General features: G+C 37.9%; 1 protein-coding gene across 1 annotated transcript in view; it reads left to right on the forward strand.

The window, feature by feature from the left end:
• Positions 1-9,016: 9,016 nt before the first annotated feature.
• Positions 9,017-18,467, forward strand: part of LOC138699713 (phospholipid phosphatase 2-like) — a 240,238-nt gene continuing 230,787 nt past the window's right edge. The window contains exon 1 of the mRNA XM_069825799.1: positions 9,017-9,246. Within this exon, the coding sequence (XP_069681900.1) occupies positions 9,175-9,246 (72 nt within the window). The 5' untranslated portion in view covers positions 9,017-9,174. The remainder of the gene's footprint in view (positions 9,247-18,467) is intronic.

Below are 18,467 nucleotides of genomic sequence, written 5' to 3' on the forward strand. Positions count from 1 at the left end.
TTCCAAGAAGTTGTATAAGCTAATTTTGGACAGTCTTACTCAGATAATGGTTATGAGCAATTTCTCTCAACTGGATTCTTCCCATGTGTTCTGCCAACATCAAGTTATATTTCCCAGGTAGTTGTACAAGGTCTAAAAGTTGCCATTGTTTTTTACAACCAGCTTGTCAACACTTTCCCTGAATGCCAAATTACGTTGAGATGAAAAAATTTGCTATTTCAATCAAACGTTCTAAAACCCTTCTCCAAATGTTGTGACCCTTCTGTATTTGACTTTGAAGCTGGCCTACATTTATGATTACGAATATACTTTTCTGCATCACGCCATTTGCCATAGCATAGAAAATGTGACCCTTTGCTCCACTTGTACGAGAGGTCTTTTTGTTCATATGCCGGAAATAAACTTTGTGCTGAAAGTGATTTGAGATTTTCTTTAACTTCTTTGGTTCCTGACTTCAAAGTTCTGTGCCATCGCAATTAAGGAGTCCTTCTCATTGAATTTCAACTGAAGAGGTGAGTAACTCTATAATAAAAACGTTTAGGTTACTGGTAAGAGAGACATTTAAAATATTGAAACTACACTGTAACTTAAGCCCACATAAAATTCTGTCACTGCATAAAACATTTCAATAATATCAATAAGGAATATGTAAAATGGACAGACAGAATAAGAAATGAAACTATGTTGGAAAGAATGGGTGAAGAAAGAATTATGCTGAAACTGATCAGGAAGAGGAAAAGGAATTGGTGGGTCACTGGCTGAGAAGAAACTGCCTCAAATGTTTGAGCCCACCCTGTGTTTTCCAAAAGTTGGCGTCACTGGATATTTTCCTTGTAACATGTTTGAAACAAGAGGACTCTATATATATTATAGTCTTCTTGATGTTTGAAATGATCTTCCAGTCTGTCCAATGTGGAAGAACACATCACAAACTCCAATCACAACTACAGAAACATAGACGGTGATATGAAAATACTATACATCCAACAAAAAAATAACAGAAACTTGACACTCTAGAACATTAAGAAATTTACAAAAAACACACCCACAGAATATCCTGAACAATCAACTGAATTTCAAAACACACATCCTTTTCGACACAATCATGAACACAAACCCACCATAACAGGAAACCAAAGACAGTGCTAGACCTCATTAGGCTTCGAACAATGAGGACACCACCTCGAAACTAGTCAGCCAGGTATTTTTATATTATTAACACAGTAAAGAAGTTATTGTTAATCAGTGAGTATACAAGTGTTAAAAGAGCATACCAAACAATGAAGAAAAGAACATGCTATGTATATGAACTTGTATAAAAGAAATTGGTCTCCCCTTCACAAAAAAAAAAATTAAAAAGCTATATCCGCCTATGCAGAACTCATATGGAAAAAAAAAATAACCTCTATTTTCGATTTGGCAGTGGTAACATACATTCCAGTGCCCTCTTCTCACTACACACATAAAAAGCTAGAACTAAATTATGGTTAACATTTCATGTTTCTTACAGATGTAAAAATGAAGTGGTTAGAAGAAATGAATGAATCAAACAATGGTTATGTAGCCTATACATACAGTATATCTATAACTGTCCCACACTATGTGCAGTTGGTGATACATGTTATAGGAATGCTGTAAATGTTTAATTTCATGATGCATCAATGATAATGAACGTTTAGGGAAGCCTATAATTTCGCTGTTTCATTGTTTGTTTTCTTATAGATGACACAATTTAAACGTAAAATAATTCTCAAGTCAGTCCACGTAAGGAAATTTAGTCTTGTACTATACAAATAAGGCAATAAAAAGCTTTCCCATTCATATAAATTATAGTACACAATATGAATCTGTGGAACTCTGATACAATAAAATACTGTCGTTTCTGACACTACAAGAGATAACTGGCTGTTTAGAGGTAAAATTCACTTTTCACTCATTAAAAGAATTCCTGAAATATTACTAAATGCTGCACAAACATTAATTAGATTGCATTTTTGCTTCGAAGCAAATTACTTTCTTATACATAGGTATATTCTTATATTGTCATCTTATAAAGTCTTGTACGTAGGTATATCCTTATATTGCTATATTATAAAATTTATTTTAATTCCAAAGAGATCACATCATATTGCTGTAAATGTAACATTAGTTTAGCCTAAAATGTTTTTAGAAGAAATATCTTATTTAAAAAATAAAATTGTTATGACAATCGAAATAAAGAAAAATATTATAACTTTTTGATTACTGTACTTTTAAATAGTACAGACAGGTGTTTTTAATATTCACTCCAATTTTGCAGTTGTGTCATTTGTTCTTCCGGAATAGCGATCATTCATGAGACAACTAAGTCAGGAGATAATGGAGTAGTGAGGCCAGTTCTTTTCTCCCTTCTTTGCATACATCACTGACTAGTAACATAGTTGACTAACCAGACTTGAGATGTATTGTTCTTCCTCTGACACGTATCTTAAAGTGAGATATCATCATTATCATCATCACCATCATCATCATCATCATCATCATCATCATCATCCATGGCGCTACAATTCATCTCTGAATCTGGGCCTCTTCAAGAACTCTCCTACCTGACCGATCCAACGCAATCGTTCTACAGTTCCTCATTCTTCATGATACAGCGTCCCCATTCACTCCATCTATTCACTGCAATCTTGGCCTTCTCTCCCCCTCTGGCCACCCATTTGTAATGTCATTATTTTCCTTGGAATTTCTTCATCCTTCATCCTCATTAGATGTCCTAACCACCTCAATCTGGATATCTTGATGTATTTACTGATATCAGGATTCTTAAAGAGTATATACAGCTCTTGGTTGTACCTCTTCCCCCAAATGCCATTCTCACATATTGGTCCATAAATCCTTCTTAGTATCTTCCTCTCAAAACAAAGGAGGTCATATTCATTTGTTTTGCTAATAGTCCACGTTTCAGATGTGTATATGAGAACTGACCTTCAAGTGAAGTTCTACCTGATAATAGATGTATCAGCCGAAAACTCAGAGGTATAGAATAGGATAATAAACTCCATTAACAAAATCTTTACAGGCTTGTTATAAAGAAATTAAATTATGTAGAGTACAATGCCAGAAAAAAGCAATGGGCCAACTCTTGGAGGTCATTTTACAGCACGATTCACAAGTACAGCTCGATTCAACGTTATTGGCCCCTGTCCTTGATTGTTTGGCTAGTGAGCGAGCTGTGTGTTACGTGAGAAGAAAGAAATTTAATCACAAACGTGCATAGGAGGGGAAGAGGTAATAGAAAGAATGAAAATAATATCTCTGCTCGTAGCCAAGGGACACTCATGTCAAGAAAATCTAAGTCATCATGACATTGTTTAGTCAACAGACTTAGTGGTTAATGACGAGACGTGTGGAAGAATATTGTGTTTTTAAGACGGAGTGTATCGAGACATTATAAAGAAGGAAGTGTTAGGTGTTATGACTGTTCTGCCTGATCTGTGCACCCAGCCTGCCAGTAGTGACGAGTCACTCACTCTTAGTATATCTATTTACTTTTGCTAGGACCAAAATCCCTGAATCAAGCTGTAAATGTTCGTAAGGAGATTGACCCACTACTCAGAAGTGTAGCCTTTCGTCTCGTCTTATGAGCCGTCTGTTTGTCATGCAAAAAAGGACCGAGTTCGAACCTAATCCTTTCCTCCCCCCGAATAATGTTAAAATAGAGTTTTACAGACTTGCGGCGGCGGATGTTTCAGTTTATTTTATCTTTTCGTCACTTTCGGATATACTTTATTTACTATTATAGTGTGGCTTCTTTGAACACCCACTTAACAGACTTACGACTTCCTACACAAACACCTCTTACCATCCCACCTCGTCCCCCCCATTCCCATGCTCACAGTTGCCATATTCAATGATATTCTGGTGCTAACTGACGAAATTCTTGGAATTAGAAAAAAATGTGGCAACTCTCCTTCCACGTGGATATGAAGGGGGCCTGTCAGTTTTTCTAAACTACGGTTCCGATTGGTTACTAACAGGCTAAGACAAGATTTCCGCTACAGTAAGGAAGACATTTATTTATAACAATCAATTAATAAAGGGCAGTTGAAGGTCTGCGGAAAAGTCCTTTCTGTGAAACTGCACTCCATGATATAAAATGAACTTTATACGTACAAGTATATCATTATTTTCAGGTTTACGAGCGCAGATTACGCGAAGGGAGCTATTAAGTGTCTGGCAGAACAAAATAGTTTTTCTGAAAGGAAAGAACAAGTTCTTCACTCCATACTGAAAAATTAGATTTAGCGAATTGTATTGATGAGATTATGTCATCGTAAGGAATAATACCTTCCTGAATCCTGAGACGTTTGTTGTTTTATTTTTTAACGTTCAATATAATTCTCCACTTCAAAAAAGTCACTGAAATGAGGAAAAATGCTGAAAAAATCTACAGGTTGCAGTTAGGGCACAAATGCAGGTATATTATACTATACTCCGGGTATTTACATATACATCTTATATCATAATCCTCTATGAAGTATAGTATAGAGTACTATACTTTCAGGACTAACAATTTATAAAGAGTGTTTTAAAACATGGACTAAAAGTAATCGAACTCTAAGGAAAGTTTCAGCTGATTGAATTGTACTGTAACTGTACCGGAAAATGTGTTAAATGCAAGTAAACATTGTGAAACACAAGTATCTTTTCCTGAATTGGCACCTGGTTCCAGCAAAGAAAAGTCCTAAGAAACTGTTTAAGGAAAGCAATAAGAAATCTAATAAGATACGAAAGGTGAAGGCATTATAGATACAAACTAACTTACGATGGTCTGATAAGTTTACGTTAAAATGGAGTTTTAAAGAGCTTTCGAGGTAGACAAACTGTCTCCCAATTAACAGTCCTTTTTTAACTTCGGGCCAGTTCAAGTCCATTCTGCACAGTACATATACTGATGATTGTACAATCCTATAGGTGGTCTAGGTGGTCGTGAATGCGATGCTACAGTTGGAACGTCTTGTCTCAGCCATAATATATCCTAGTTCCATTCCTAGAGGAGTAGGCCTATCTGTAAGCCCTAGACTCTGGAACCCCAAACCTTTAAATCCTGTATAAATATCGGAAACCCCAGCCAGTTTTTAACTACTGCAGATGATAAATGAAATGAGGTAGAAGGTATAGAGTGTTGATGGAATGAAAGAAGATAACGGGAGTACTTCGAGAAAAACTTCCTGCAACTTCTGCTTTGTCCAGTACAAATTCCATCCCGACCTGGCTGGTGATCGAACCCGCATCGTCTGGATGGAATATCAGCACGCTAGCGCTCAGCCATAGCCACGGTAATATGTGCGGATTAAAATATTGTTTTAAAATAGGCAGTTTTAACAAAATATTTAGAGAAAACTTTTCGGGTCTACGCCATCTATAACTAATAAATACAGATCAATTCTCATTATGGAATCTATAAGTAATTCCGAAACGCTGGAGATTATCAAGTCCCACCACAAAGTGCAAAATCCAGAACGTTTCTTAAATAAGTATATCTCATATGACAAAATACATTCATTTCAGCGTTCTTCTAACTTAACCTTATACATTAATATTAATTGTTACTTATTAATTGTTGAATGCCTTAATCCACTAGGGCCACTCGTGAGTTACATGCATACGGAAGGAAAATGGAAAGGAAGCTAATAAATATCATGTTTATTAATACACATACTTCGATACAATTTTATAAGTACCAGTAACTTTCCTAGTTATGCTTACCAAGGCTTCAATTATCAGAAATTATTCCGTTGGAGCTAACCACTTCCTTTATGTTACGCTGAAAAATCGACAGGTGTACAGTTTCACTAGGCCCACTGGTACTGAATATCTCTACTTATAACTACTTGTGGATGCGACCACATGTCGACAGATGCATAGCTTTACTACGCTAGAATTATCTACGTAAAACTATGTGTGGGTGCGATCATCTGTCGACAGGTGCATAGCTTTACCATACTGCATATCTCTACTTACGTATAACTACATATGAGTGCGATCACTTGTCGACAGGTGCATAGCTTTACTACGCTACAATTCTCTACGTAAAACTACTTGTGGGTACGATCATCTGCCGACAGGTGCATAGCTTTACTATACTACACATCTCTACTTATAACTACATGTGGGTGCGATCATTTGTCGACAGGTGCATAGCTTTACTACGCTATAATTCTCTACGTAAAACTACGTGTGGGTGCGATTACCTGTCGACAGGTGCATAGCTTTACTATGCTGCATATCTCTATTTAAAACTACGTGTGAGTGTCATCATCTGTCAACAAGTACATAGCTTCATTGTGCTACATATTTTTATGTGTGGGTGCGAGAAATGAAACGAAGTTGTGTATGTATCATATTTGGAGACAAATCACAACACTGCAGATTCAATCGAACCATAAGAGCAAGAATAGGACGGTGATATGAGAAGTATGATATGTGGTGGCTGCATCGTAATCAATACAAATTTTATGACCTAACAAGAATAAGGAGAATAAGGGGAACACAAGCAGAAAAATGGACATACAAGGAGAACAAGAGTAGAAGGGTAAATACAAGGAGAACACAAGGAGAGCAATGGGCATACAAGGAGAAGAAGGGACATACAAGGAGAACAATGGAAATGTAAGGAGAACAAGAGGACGACAAGGAGAGCATAAGTATAACAAGCAGAAGACAAGAGAAACAAGGGGATACAGGAAGAACAAGGGTAATGCAAGGAAAAAGGGGAATACAAGGAGAACAAGGGGAAGACAAAGAGTATAAGGTGAATAAAAGTACAATAAGGAGAATACAAGGACAACAAGGGAATAAAGAGAGAAGGTGATGGTCAATTTCTAAGTTAACCCCCATACCTAGTGAGTTCTACGTCAACAGAGTAGAGGTAGACGGGAGAGACATCGAGCATCCCTAAGCACTTTAGCCCAAGTAGGCTTTTGTGCACCCGCGATGAAATGAGTTGCGTACCGATTGTGTCGCTTGACTAGGCCGATTCTTCCATCCACTACATCACGCATTCATCTTGAACCATCAAACCCATACATCATACCTTTAGTGGTGGTCTGCTGTATACCTCATATATCTATTGTATCATGAAGGAAGTTAAGATCCTGGGGGCTCTGTTGTCTCTTTGGTAGGTCTACGGTCTACGAGTCATGTAGGTTCCGCTACCCTGCCATCTATCAATGTTTGGATAAATTGCGAGAAAAACACACCATACAATCGATTTGGCGCCATGGATATACAAGTGATACCGTTATTTCCCATAACTATGGTCCATTCAAATTTTGTACTTCATAACTTAGTAGGCTACCTCGTTTGTCTATAATTTTGCTCTACTGTAGTTCGAAGTCGTCACTGCAGCTATCTACGAACGGTCTATGTTACTTCTACAATGTTCTATGAATAGTTGTATCGTGGACCATAGTTGTGTTCCAGGTTCATAGTAATGGGAAATGACGGTAGTCTATTTTTCGAGATGGAGATGATAATGAAAGGGAACTACGAAGAATATTGGTGAAATGGTGAGGCAAAACGGGAGAACTCCCAGGAAACCCCTCACAAGTTTGCCTTTGTGCACCACAAAATATACAACTCTATCACCGCCGAGATTTGACTTTGGATCCGCGGTTGTAAGCCAGCGCTCTGCCAACTGAGCTATCGAGGCGGCCGAAAAACAGTAGGCTCAAATTTCTGCATTCTCCAGACTTCAAGATTCGTGGCATCTGACCTGAGAAAAAGTAGACCTACTTGAGGATTAATAACAACATTTGTTATATTAGCCCGTCTGGATTTATAATTACGAAGTCGTTACATATTTACTACGAATATAGGCACATAGCCTACGTAGACACTACTGTCCTGTAATGTTCGAACACGAGAGGGGCAGCGAAGACATTGCTAACTTTGTCGTATTTCATAAGAAAAACTAGTCGCAAGATTTCTATCAAAATCCTTACGCGGGTAAAGCATGAAGCGGTAGGAATAGAGGACAGCGAATATTGTTATGACAAAGTGGAACAAACGCGACACATCGCTTCTGCAGAGCGATCATCGGCGAATATCGAACTTCGCCATACTCGACAAACTTGAACCGAACATAGCGCCTGTAATGCACGACGTTAGTAGATACACGAGCAAATTTTAGGGAAGTTCTTGGCTGGACTTCTTCATTACTGATTAAATAAAAACAGCCCTTATATCGTCGTACACATGCAGTGGCAAGGGTTTGAACTTGCAAAAGATAAAAGAATTAAGACGAAAGACGCAATTGAAATGATATTTTGAAACGAATTCCCAACATATTTTGATGAAATTGTTGGTACCCTAAAAAATTCAGAGTATACGGAAATAAACCACCACATTGTAGATGAACTTAGAGCAATATAATTAGGAAAATGTTAGAACCATTACTGTATGGAAATAGAACTTCTTTTTGTTCAGACCAGAGGTCGGTAAAACACTCACATAGCGACAAATACGAGTGAGTACAGTTCCTTTATTATATCTCTGCGGTTGAGTGACCGTCAATTTAAAATGGCTTATCTTAGTCGTGGGCGTCAGTGCATCAAGAAGCATTGTAGACTTCTATTATCTCTTCTCCCCCTCCCCCAATGCAAACGTGGCGTTGTACAGAGGCAGAGATGTAATACAATGTCTGTATATCAATGATAGTACATGGACATTGTCAGCAGAAATAGTATACAGTAGACTACGCAGCACCGTTCCCATGTTCGATATTAAAACAGTAAACAGCAAGCAAGGCATTCAAGCAGTAGGCCTGTCTGAACGGAACACCGCGTGTTACAGACATCTCATGTTTGCAACTGACCTCAGCAGAGTGTGACTGTCGGAAGTCCTTGATGAGAAGTAAACTCGCAAGGCGGAATTCAACATCCGCACGACTGAATGAGATGAGGTGTCGTCACCGGCCGAGTAGCTGTTAGGTGCAGTTAGTCACCTAAGCGCCTATTGTAATTCAGCGTGGAGTAGAGTGGGGGGCACACATACAACTGCCAACACATCGTAACGAGGCTTTCACTAGCTGGCTTCTGTACGAATGGAAAACTAGTTTCGCGATATCTCAAATAAGAGTGGATTGCAGAGGTGGACCTTAGTCGTGTAGGTGAAGTGCAAGGTGAAGCTATGACAACCATGTCGCCTTGTCAAAACGGCGTGTACACCATCAGCCTGCCGGACTCGCTGCACCCTGCACTTGTAAGTACACATTCTTACACATATATTACGGATATACACATTGACAGTAAAGTTCAAGTTCATGAATCTGGAAACGTAGAGTGTATTTCAGTCATAATAAGTAAACAATTAGCCCTATAGGAAATGATAAAATTAACTTCTTAATTAAGTATATATATATATATATATATATATATATATATATATATATATATATATATATTCTTCTACAGTTCACAAACTTGGTGAACGACTAGTTACCGAATTCATAACAAACCTTTTCATATCTTTAGTAGTAGTATTGGTAGAATTTATTTATTTAACCTGGTAGAGATAAGGCCATCAGGCCTTCTCTGTCCCTCTACCAGGGGATTACAACTATAATATGAAGAATAAAATTACAATTAATATTAAATTTACAATTACAATTACAATTAATATTAAATTTACAATTACAATTACAATTAAAATTAAAGTACGACAAGATTACCTGATTAATGAAAGCTAGACAATTTATCATAGAAGTTAAGAACAAAGAATATTTTTGTATTTACTGAATTACAAATTAAACCTACAATAACAAAATTCTATAGTGATGAAATTACCATATAATTATTGAGATATTTTGTGATAGATTAAGAGAACTATTTACAAGAAACCATGTCTGAACGAGTCTCAATTACTGACCAAGTGCCTAGTAAGTTTGCGTTTGAATTCAATTTTATTTCGACAGTCCCTGATGCTAGCAGGTAACGAATTCCAGAGTCTTGGCAGGGCTATTGTGAAAGAGGATGAGTATGAGGAGGTGCGATGGGATGGTATTGTTAGTATTGTTTCATGGCGAGAACGTATGTTCAGATTGCGGTGGGAAGAAAGGTAAGTGAAGCGAGACGACAGGTACGAAGGAATAGAAGAGTTCAAGATTTCGAAGAGAAGGAGAAGTGAATGTAAATTTCTTTTCTTATCTAGTTTAAGCCAACCTATTGTTTCCAGGGATGGAGTAATATGATCATATTAGCGAACATTGCTTACAAAACGTACAAACAAATTATGAGCACGTTTTGTTGTCGCTGGAAAGGTCAGTCAGTAAAATGTCAGCATAGTCAAAATAGGGAAATACAAGCGTCTTTACTGCTCTTCCTACATCTGTGATTTTATAACTAAGTACCGGACTTTTCTAAGTTGGTTATTTAACGACGCTGTGTCAACTACTCGGTTATTTAACGTCGATGAGATGGGTGATAGCGAGATGGCATTGGGCGAGATGAGGCCGAGGATTCGCCATAGATTACCTGAAATTCGCCTTACAGTTGGGGAAAACCTCGGAAAAAACCCAACCAGGTAATCAGCCCAAGCGGAAATCGAACCCACGCCCGAGCGCAACTCCGGATCGGCAGGCAAGCGGCTCAGCCGACTCAGCTACGCCGGCCGGTGGCATTAAGGCTTTTATGTGACCTTTTAGAAATAGCCTAAAGGAAGGTATGCAACACATTTTTAATGCAGTGTGTTAATGTACCATACTTCAAATATTAGGTTAATGCATAAGTTTTTGTTCATCACAACACCGCGTTGTTAGGAGTTTGTTTATCGTTTGTCATTTGTTATTTGGAGTGATGTGCCTCCGTACGCCTTGATTTTTGCGGATTTGAAGAAAGATAGTGCAATTTGTGGACTAAACAAGATGGAGTGTCAAATGGGAAAAACCAACACTTCCTACATATTCTTCTGTTTGAGTTTAATAGAGGAGCAAAGGCAGCGGAGGAGACTCGAAATATTTGTGCGTATACGGGGAGAATACCATCGGAGAAAGCACTGCAAGAAAATGGTTCTGTCGTTTCAACACACGACACCCCGTACAAAAGTTACAGAAGATGATGTTATGCGTCTGGTGGGATAAAGAAGACGTTTTGTATTACGAATTGCTTCCCAGGAATGTAACCGTAATTGCTGACATTTATTGCTAACAACTCAGACGCCTTGCAAACGCAATTGAAGAAAAACGACCGGAAAGACTCATTACTAAGTGCTGCTGCAACACGAAAATGCACGCCCGCACTCCGCTAACATGACGAAAGCAGCTATCCAGGAGCTTGGTTGGGAGGTGATTCCACATCCTTCATGTATTCTTCCGATTTTGCGCCCTCGGATTTCCACCTTTTCCGTTCTCTAATCAACAATCTTCAAAGAAACTCGTTTAATAATAAAAATGCTTTACAAACTTGGCTTGACGACTTCCCTAACTCCAAAGCAGCAGATTTTTTCAGAGCGTCATATATATGATGTAGAAGAATATATTAGCCACTGATTAATTTCTGTTTTCTATTTATCTTAAATTGTCACAACGAAAAAACGCTACGAACTATTACATGAATCTAATAATTCACGCTTCTTATAAAACAATAAAAGAAAAGCATTTTGATGTTTCTCACAATACTCAGATCTACCACATACCACCTCCCGCAGGGAGCAGGAAGACTTCCAGTGCATTACAACTTTAATATCAATCATTAATACATTAGCCTATACTGAAAATACTTAGCTATGAATTAAGTACAACATAGCCTATAAACAAATTATTTCATACAGATTACGATTTGTAGGGGAGAAGGGATGATGATAATTTTCCCTGCCGTCACTATCAAAGGTATTCTCATCTCTATTCATACATTGCTTATCCCAACCAGAGATGATAATTTCTTTCCTTTTGCAATTCTCTTAGAAATTATTTGGTGAATATGTAGGCTTATACTTTCATAACATTATTATTATTATTATTATTATTATTATTATTATTATTATTATTATTATTGCATCTTATTAAATAGCTTATTTCTGTACGACTAAAATTTTCATACTTTTAATGCTTGTTATGCGTTTCGGCAAAATAGATATTCGTAGGTCGGTAGCCTGCTATCGGTACTCCGTATTGGCTTGGTAAAATTTCTTTTTCGGCGTTAGATTTAAATCAGATATTTCTGCCTAATCATAAAATTAACATTAGGCCTAATTATATAAGTTTCCGATGAATTTGGAACCCCAAAACTTTAAACTTACTGTGATATTTGTTTCCCTACAATTGTTTTATTAAGGGATTTGGTTAAAGGGACAATATTATTGGTTAAAAACAATAATGAAGTTATCGCTTTCTTCTCATGAAGATTGGACTATCTTAATATCTTAATATTTTTTTCGAAAACGTTACACAGTTACTTTACCAACTGAGATACTCAGACGCCATATGTACACTTGAAATAAATTGTTGAAACAACGGGATACCAGACTGAAATAATGCACTGACACAGTCACATGTTACCTCTAATTGAGGTTCTACCTGCTATTTATATAAGGCAGTAGGGCTACATCTCACTTGACACGTGTCAGAGGAAGAATAGACTAATTTGTTTGTATACATCTTAAATCTGATTAGTATGATGTGTTGCTGGTCAGTGGTGTATACAATGGAGAGGAAAAGGAAACTGGCCACCCTACCCATTAACTCCTGGCTTTATTTTATTGGGTTATTTTACGACGCTGTATCAACATCTAGGTTATTTAGCGTCTGAATGATATGAAGGTGATAATGCCGGTGAAATGAGTCCGGGGTCCAGCACCGAAAGTTACCCAACATTTGCTCGTATTGGGTTGAGGGAAAACCCCGGAAAAAACCTCAACCAGGTAACTTGCCCCGACCGGGATTCGAACCCGGGCCACCTGGTTTCGCAGCCAGACGTGCTGACCGTTACTCCACAGGTGTGGACAACTCCTGGCTTAATTGCATCATGAGTGATGCCTTATTGGTGTCATGTATGAGGTTCCAAACTGCCTTCGGACAGTTGATTAAACAACAAAGTAACATGGTAAAGACCCATATATTAATGCCACTGGTTACGATATTGATATGATATGAAGACAAATTTTATCAAAAGAAAACTATAGGCTTAATTAAATATCAGACAAAAAAAAAATTGTACGAGTTCGGGTTCAAATCCTGGTTGGAATAAGTTACATCGTTGAGGTTTTTTTCTGGGGTTTTTCCTCAACCCACTAGGAGCAAATGTAGGGTAACTTTCAGAACTGGATCCTGGATTAATTTTGTTGGCATTGTCACTCATATGATACCGGTATATAACCATTGCAGTTGATAAAGCGTCGTAAAATAAACCAATTAAAAATTTAAAAACTAGCATGAATATTCTACTGAAGTGATCATAAGCTTTTTCAAGGGTAATTTGTCTATAATGAAGATCTTGATATAATTATTTATTTCCTCGTTTATTTGTTTATTTTATTTTATTTTTCTGGCCTTTGGCGGAGATTTAACCTTAAGCCTAGCATTGGTACGTTACTGAGAAGAGATTCTACATTTTGACTGACATTTTAAGTTAAAATACATATAAATTTTCCTTCTTTGTACTGCTGCATAAGCACATATACATAGGTTTTTTTTTTATCTTGGACAGAGAATTGCAGACGACGGTAAAAGAGAGAAATAGGAAATAAGCTATAGTAAGTAGTAACATTAAATACTCTTTGTTTGGTCCCATAAAACCCACATATTTGAGTTTAATTACCCATAAAAGAAGTATAAGAGTTTGTACTATGGAATAACACTTACTGGCCGTTTAATTATCCTACTTGGTGTACAAATTCATTTAACATTCAGGCATTTTTAAATCGGTAATTGTAATTTTTTTGTTTTAAGATTTCCAGCAACAAACGTGTGTCTTATCGCTTCGAGCACAATCAGATGGTCCGTTATTGTACTAGAGACATTAAACCACTTGAAGGTAGCAATTTCAAGGTCTTCTGCCCCCGCAGTTTCTAAATGCTTACGTTCAGGATTAATTTCACCACTTGCGACACTGTCCTCTATTTTCTTGTGTTTCTTTATAAATGTTGCGAGTGTTGACTGCATAAACCAATATCTTTTTAGCCATTTCAGTCTGCTTCAATTCCCTATCTAAATCACTAAATGCAGCTAATTTAGTCTCCAAACTGATTTGTTTTCGTGTTACACGTGTCATCATTAACTAAAGGCTGGTTCACAATAAACCAGGAACGAGAACCAGAATGAAAACGAGAAGCAGAGGACGTGAATATGAAAATTTTTTATTCACAATAAACCGAGGACGTAGACAACTATGCATATCGATATGTATGTCAATAACGATATGTAAAGTCGATATTACGCATTCTGATGTTATTTGTGTATAATTGACCAATGGCGTTCTCTCATGAGTACAAGGCAGCCAACATAAACACAGGTTAACCAACTTCGAAATTTCAATTGAAACATTTCATTAGGTACGGTACTATAAATATGACCATGCATCTTTATTATCACAACCTATTTTAAGTCTACCATAACGTAAAATAATTAGAGAAGAAACATTTGTAATAGAACAAAAATGAACACAACAGTAGTTATTGAATTGAAGAGTGAATATGTAGTGTGTAATACAACCAATACAGTAATAAAATATGATTCGCTTCCGATCGGTGTTCAAAGATGCAGCAATTGAAAGCCACATATTCTCCTTCATTTTCTCATCTTTATACGAGGCTTATCGTAAAAGTGAGGATTTTCCTCAACATTCAATATTAGAATCTCATCAAATAAAACTTGCTCCATGATGCACAGCACAGAACAAAATAATGCATAGGTTATGTCACGGTCTTCTTGCTACAAAATATACAAAATATATAGATGGCAATAGAATGAATCTAGTGGGCTGTGATCGGAAACGTGAACGCCAAAGTTGAAACTTGGCCAACTCTCCGTTCCCGATCTCGGGCTCCGGCAAGCTTTTCGTTAACTGTGAATGCTAACATTTAAATGTATACATTTCAACAATTTTACCGTTTTCGTTCCGATTCTCGTTTCCGGTTTATTGTGAACCAGCCTTAACACTCGAGTGTAAAAGGCGCTAGTTGCAGGAACCATAAAGTTAAATCCTGTTAAGGATCATGCGCCCTTGAACCAGATAGATTTCTATTGTAATACACTCCTTGCAGAGAATGCCAAGATCGGTAAACAAAAGTATCAAAGAGGACAGACAAAATAATGAAAAACATAATTAAGGGGGCGATACGAAGTGAAAAGCGAAATAATGAACATGAAAACTAAGCAGGCCTACATTAAAATAATATTATAATGCTTTACTTTTACATTGGGGTTCTTCCAAAATTTGACCATCACTGTAATGATGGATAAAATATATTGAAAATATAGGAAATGCCGTGAGAGATCAAATCCATTGTTACAAAAGGGTTTATCATTATATCGGTTTTCCTTGCACGGAGTTTCGACTGTATATATGTATACAAGTGTACAGAGAGGATGGACGAATGTCCATCATCATTAAACCGGACAGAAAGGTGCATCAAGCATACAGCCTCCAGGAGGTATCGATAATGGCGCATGCGCGGACTTCTCATGCAGTGCCAGCGTGATCCTTAGCTGGATTTATTTTCGCGTGCACATTCCAGATAAAATCAAGAAATTCCTTTCACATCTTTCCGGTTACACATCTTGCATATACGAAGGATAGGTTTAGTTATTTTAGGTTTTTATTAACCAAGTCCGCGCATGCGCAGTTTGATCTCACAGCCAAGTTCTTCCTGTCCTGAGTCTCACGTATCTGATCTCGAATTTCAAGCCATCCGCAAATTGATTTAATTTTCCACAGTTCAGTTTCGCTGTTTTTAAGTGACACTACACGCAAATACGTCGGTTCTTTTATGTTTTAAAACCCAGAAGAAATTTGGTCTCAGTAAAAGTTAACAGATAAATCACGGTGAGGATAAACACAAAGGTCATAGGTGGGGTTCGAAGTAAGATCACGCACCTGAAAACTAATATTCTAGGAATTTATAGGCATCCACTCAAGACTGAACTCCGATTTCCGCATTTCTTCGATCACCGTCAGCAATGACGTTGCCTGGCAACGCTCAAGCATGAGTCACGTTTCGGAAGCTATGCCGCCGTTGATTAAGGTCGTAGAAAGTAACTTGAGCGAACTATCGACAATAACGTTGTTGATACCAACATCGAAAGCTGTTTATGATTTAATAATAATAATAATAATAATAATAATAATAATAATAATAATAATAATAATAATAATTTATTCAAATAAACAAGACGAAGTCATTAACACAACGAACTTCAGTAAAGTGTGAGTGCGTGCGTGCGTGTGTGTGTGTAATCGTAGAGTTTTTAACTTGTTAATCGCTCCAACTCTACGGGCGTGGCTCATAGATGTCGCTAGTGCCAGGAGGAGTAGACTACTTATACTTAGTTCGTCAGAAACTATCCAGACTATGTTATAGTCGTAATAAATTATGATAATTGAGGATTGTTGGGATGTCACAAGGGAACCGGAACACTCGGAGGAAGGTCCTCTGCTCCACGGACTTGGCCAACACAAGTTATAAATTCAGGGTGGATTTAATTTAATTTAGTAGGTTATTTTACGACGCTTTATCAACATCTCTGGTTATTTAGCGTCTGAATGAGATGAAGGTGATAATGCCGGTGAAATGAATCCGGGATCCAACACCGAAAGTTATCCAGCATTTGCTCATATTGGGTTGAGGGAAAACCCCGGAAAAAACCTCAACCAGGTAACTTGCCCCGACCAGGAATCGAACCCGGGCCACCTGGTTTCGCGGCCAGACGCGCTAACCGTTACTCCACAGGTGTGGACTTCAGGGTGGATCAACCGAGTTTTGAACCCGGGCCTCCTCATAAGCCCAGTGCGCTAGTACTCAGCCAACGTGGGGGTTTTGGAGGAAATATGAAAGTAACAAAACAGTTATTCAAGCAGTCAGCGAATGAGCAGCTCCAATACTGAGATACAGTATTACACACCAGACATACTGTATTAGGTCTACAATGAGAAAATCAATTCACCACAGATTGGTTTGGAAATCCGAGTTGATACTAAATTACAATTTTTTTTACTTGATTATTTAAGAACATTGTATCAACTACTGGGTTATTTAGCGTGGATGGAATATTGGTGATAGCGAGATGGTATTTTGTGAGATGAGGCCGAGGATTACCTGACTTTCTCCTTATTGTTGGGGAAAACCTCGGAAAAAATCCAACCAGGTAATCAGCTCACGCGGGAATCGAGCCCACGCCCGAGTGCAACTTCGGATCAGAAGGCAAATACACTGCCTGGGCATTGATTTTAATGGGTTATTTAACGACGCTGTATTAACTCCAAATTCATCTAGCTTCGGTGAAATTTGCGATAACGAACTGGTATTCTGGCGAGTTGAGATCGAAGATTTGCCATGATTATTTTACATTCGCCTTACAGTTGAGTTTAAGCCTCGGAAAATCTGAACAGGTAATCAGCCTAAACGGGGTTAGAATCCACGCCTTAGATAGGAATCCAATTCGTTACCCTTCAGCTAAGCCTGTGTTGCAATCGTCCTAGAAAACATTAAATATAAATTGTGTTACACAGACATTATGACAAATCACAATAACAAATGGCAGACCCGAATTAACATAGGTACTCTCTATACAGCATAGGGATCGGCGTGAGCAGAGGCATATGCACTCATTACGCGTACGAAACTCCAACTCATCTTAAGCCAGAATTAACCTACCCAATTTGGGTTGACGGAGCTGAACTCGGTTACTGGTGGTCTGTAATACATCATCGAGAATAACTTGAGAAGCGACAAGCGCTCATTGCTTGTTCCAGTTCCTGAACACTTAGCCCATCTTAAGTCAGAACCATTTCCTCCCGAATACCTGCCCTCGTTCCTTCCTTCATCCAATTTGAGCTGACGGAGTCGAACTCAGTCTCTGGCGACCTAGAATACAACATCGGGAGCGACTTGTGAAGCGGCAAGCGTATATTGCCTAATCGAGTCTCAGGATCAGGACCCATCCCTAGCTTATCTTATACCAGAAACACCCCAATATCCTGTCTCGTGGTGAAATACAACTCGGGCTATTACAAACAACAATAACACTCACCTTTCTCAGCATCATTTGCTCAGGGTCGATCGGGTCATATTTTACTAGAGTCACCTCAAAGCCAATTGGCTAGTCTCCTAAACTGAGACAGCGCATCCTGCCTGTAGTTTTCTGTGAATTTTCTAGGACGAATATCGGTATGAGCCCTAAATTAAATAGACCATAGACCTACATCTCCCTCCCCACACATTTTTCGGCACTTTTCAAAACAAACTTTTCTGAAATAGGAGCCTTGGCTTTC

Source organism: Periplaneta americana, chromosome 5 (assembly GCF_040183065.1).
Source record: "Periplaneta americana isolate PAMFEO1 chromosome 5, P.americana_PAMFEO1_priV1, whole genome shotgun sequence".
Classification (NCBI taxonomy): Eukaryota; Metazoa; Arthropoda; class Insecta; order Blattodea; family Blattidae; genus Periplaneta; species Periplaneta americana.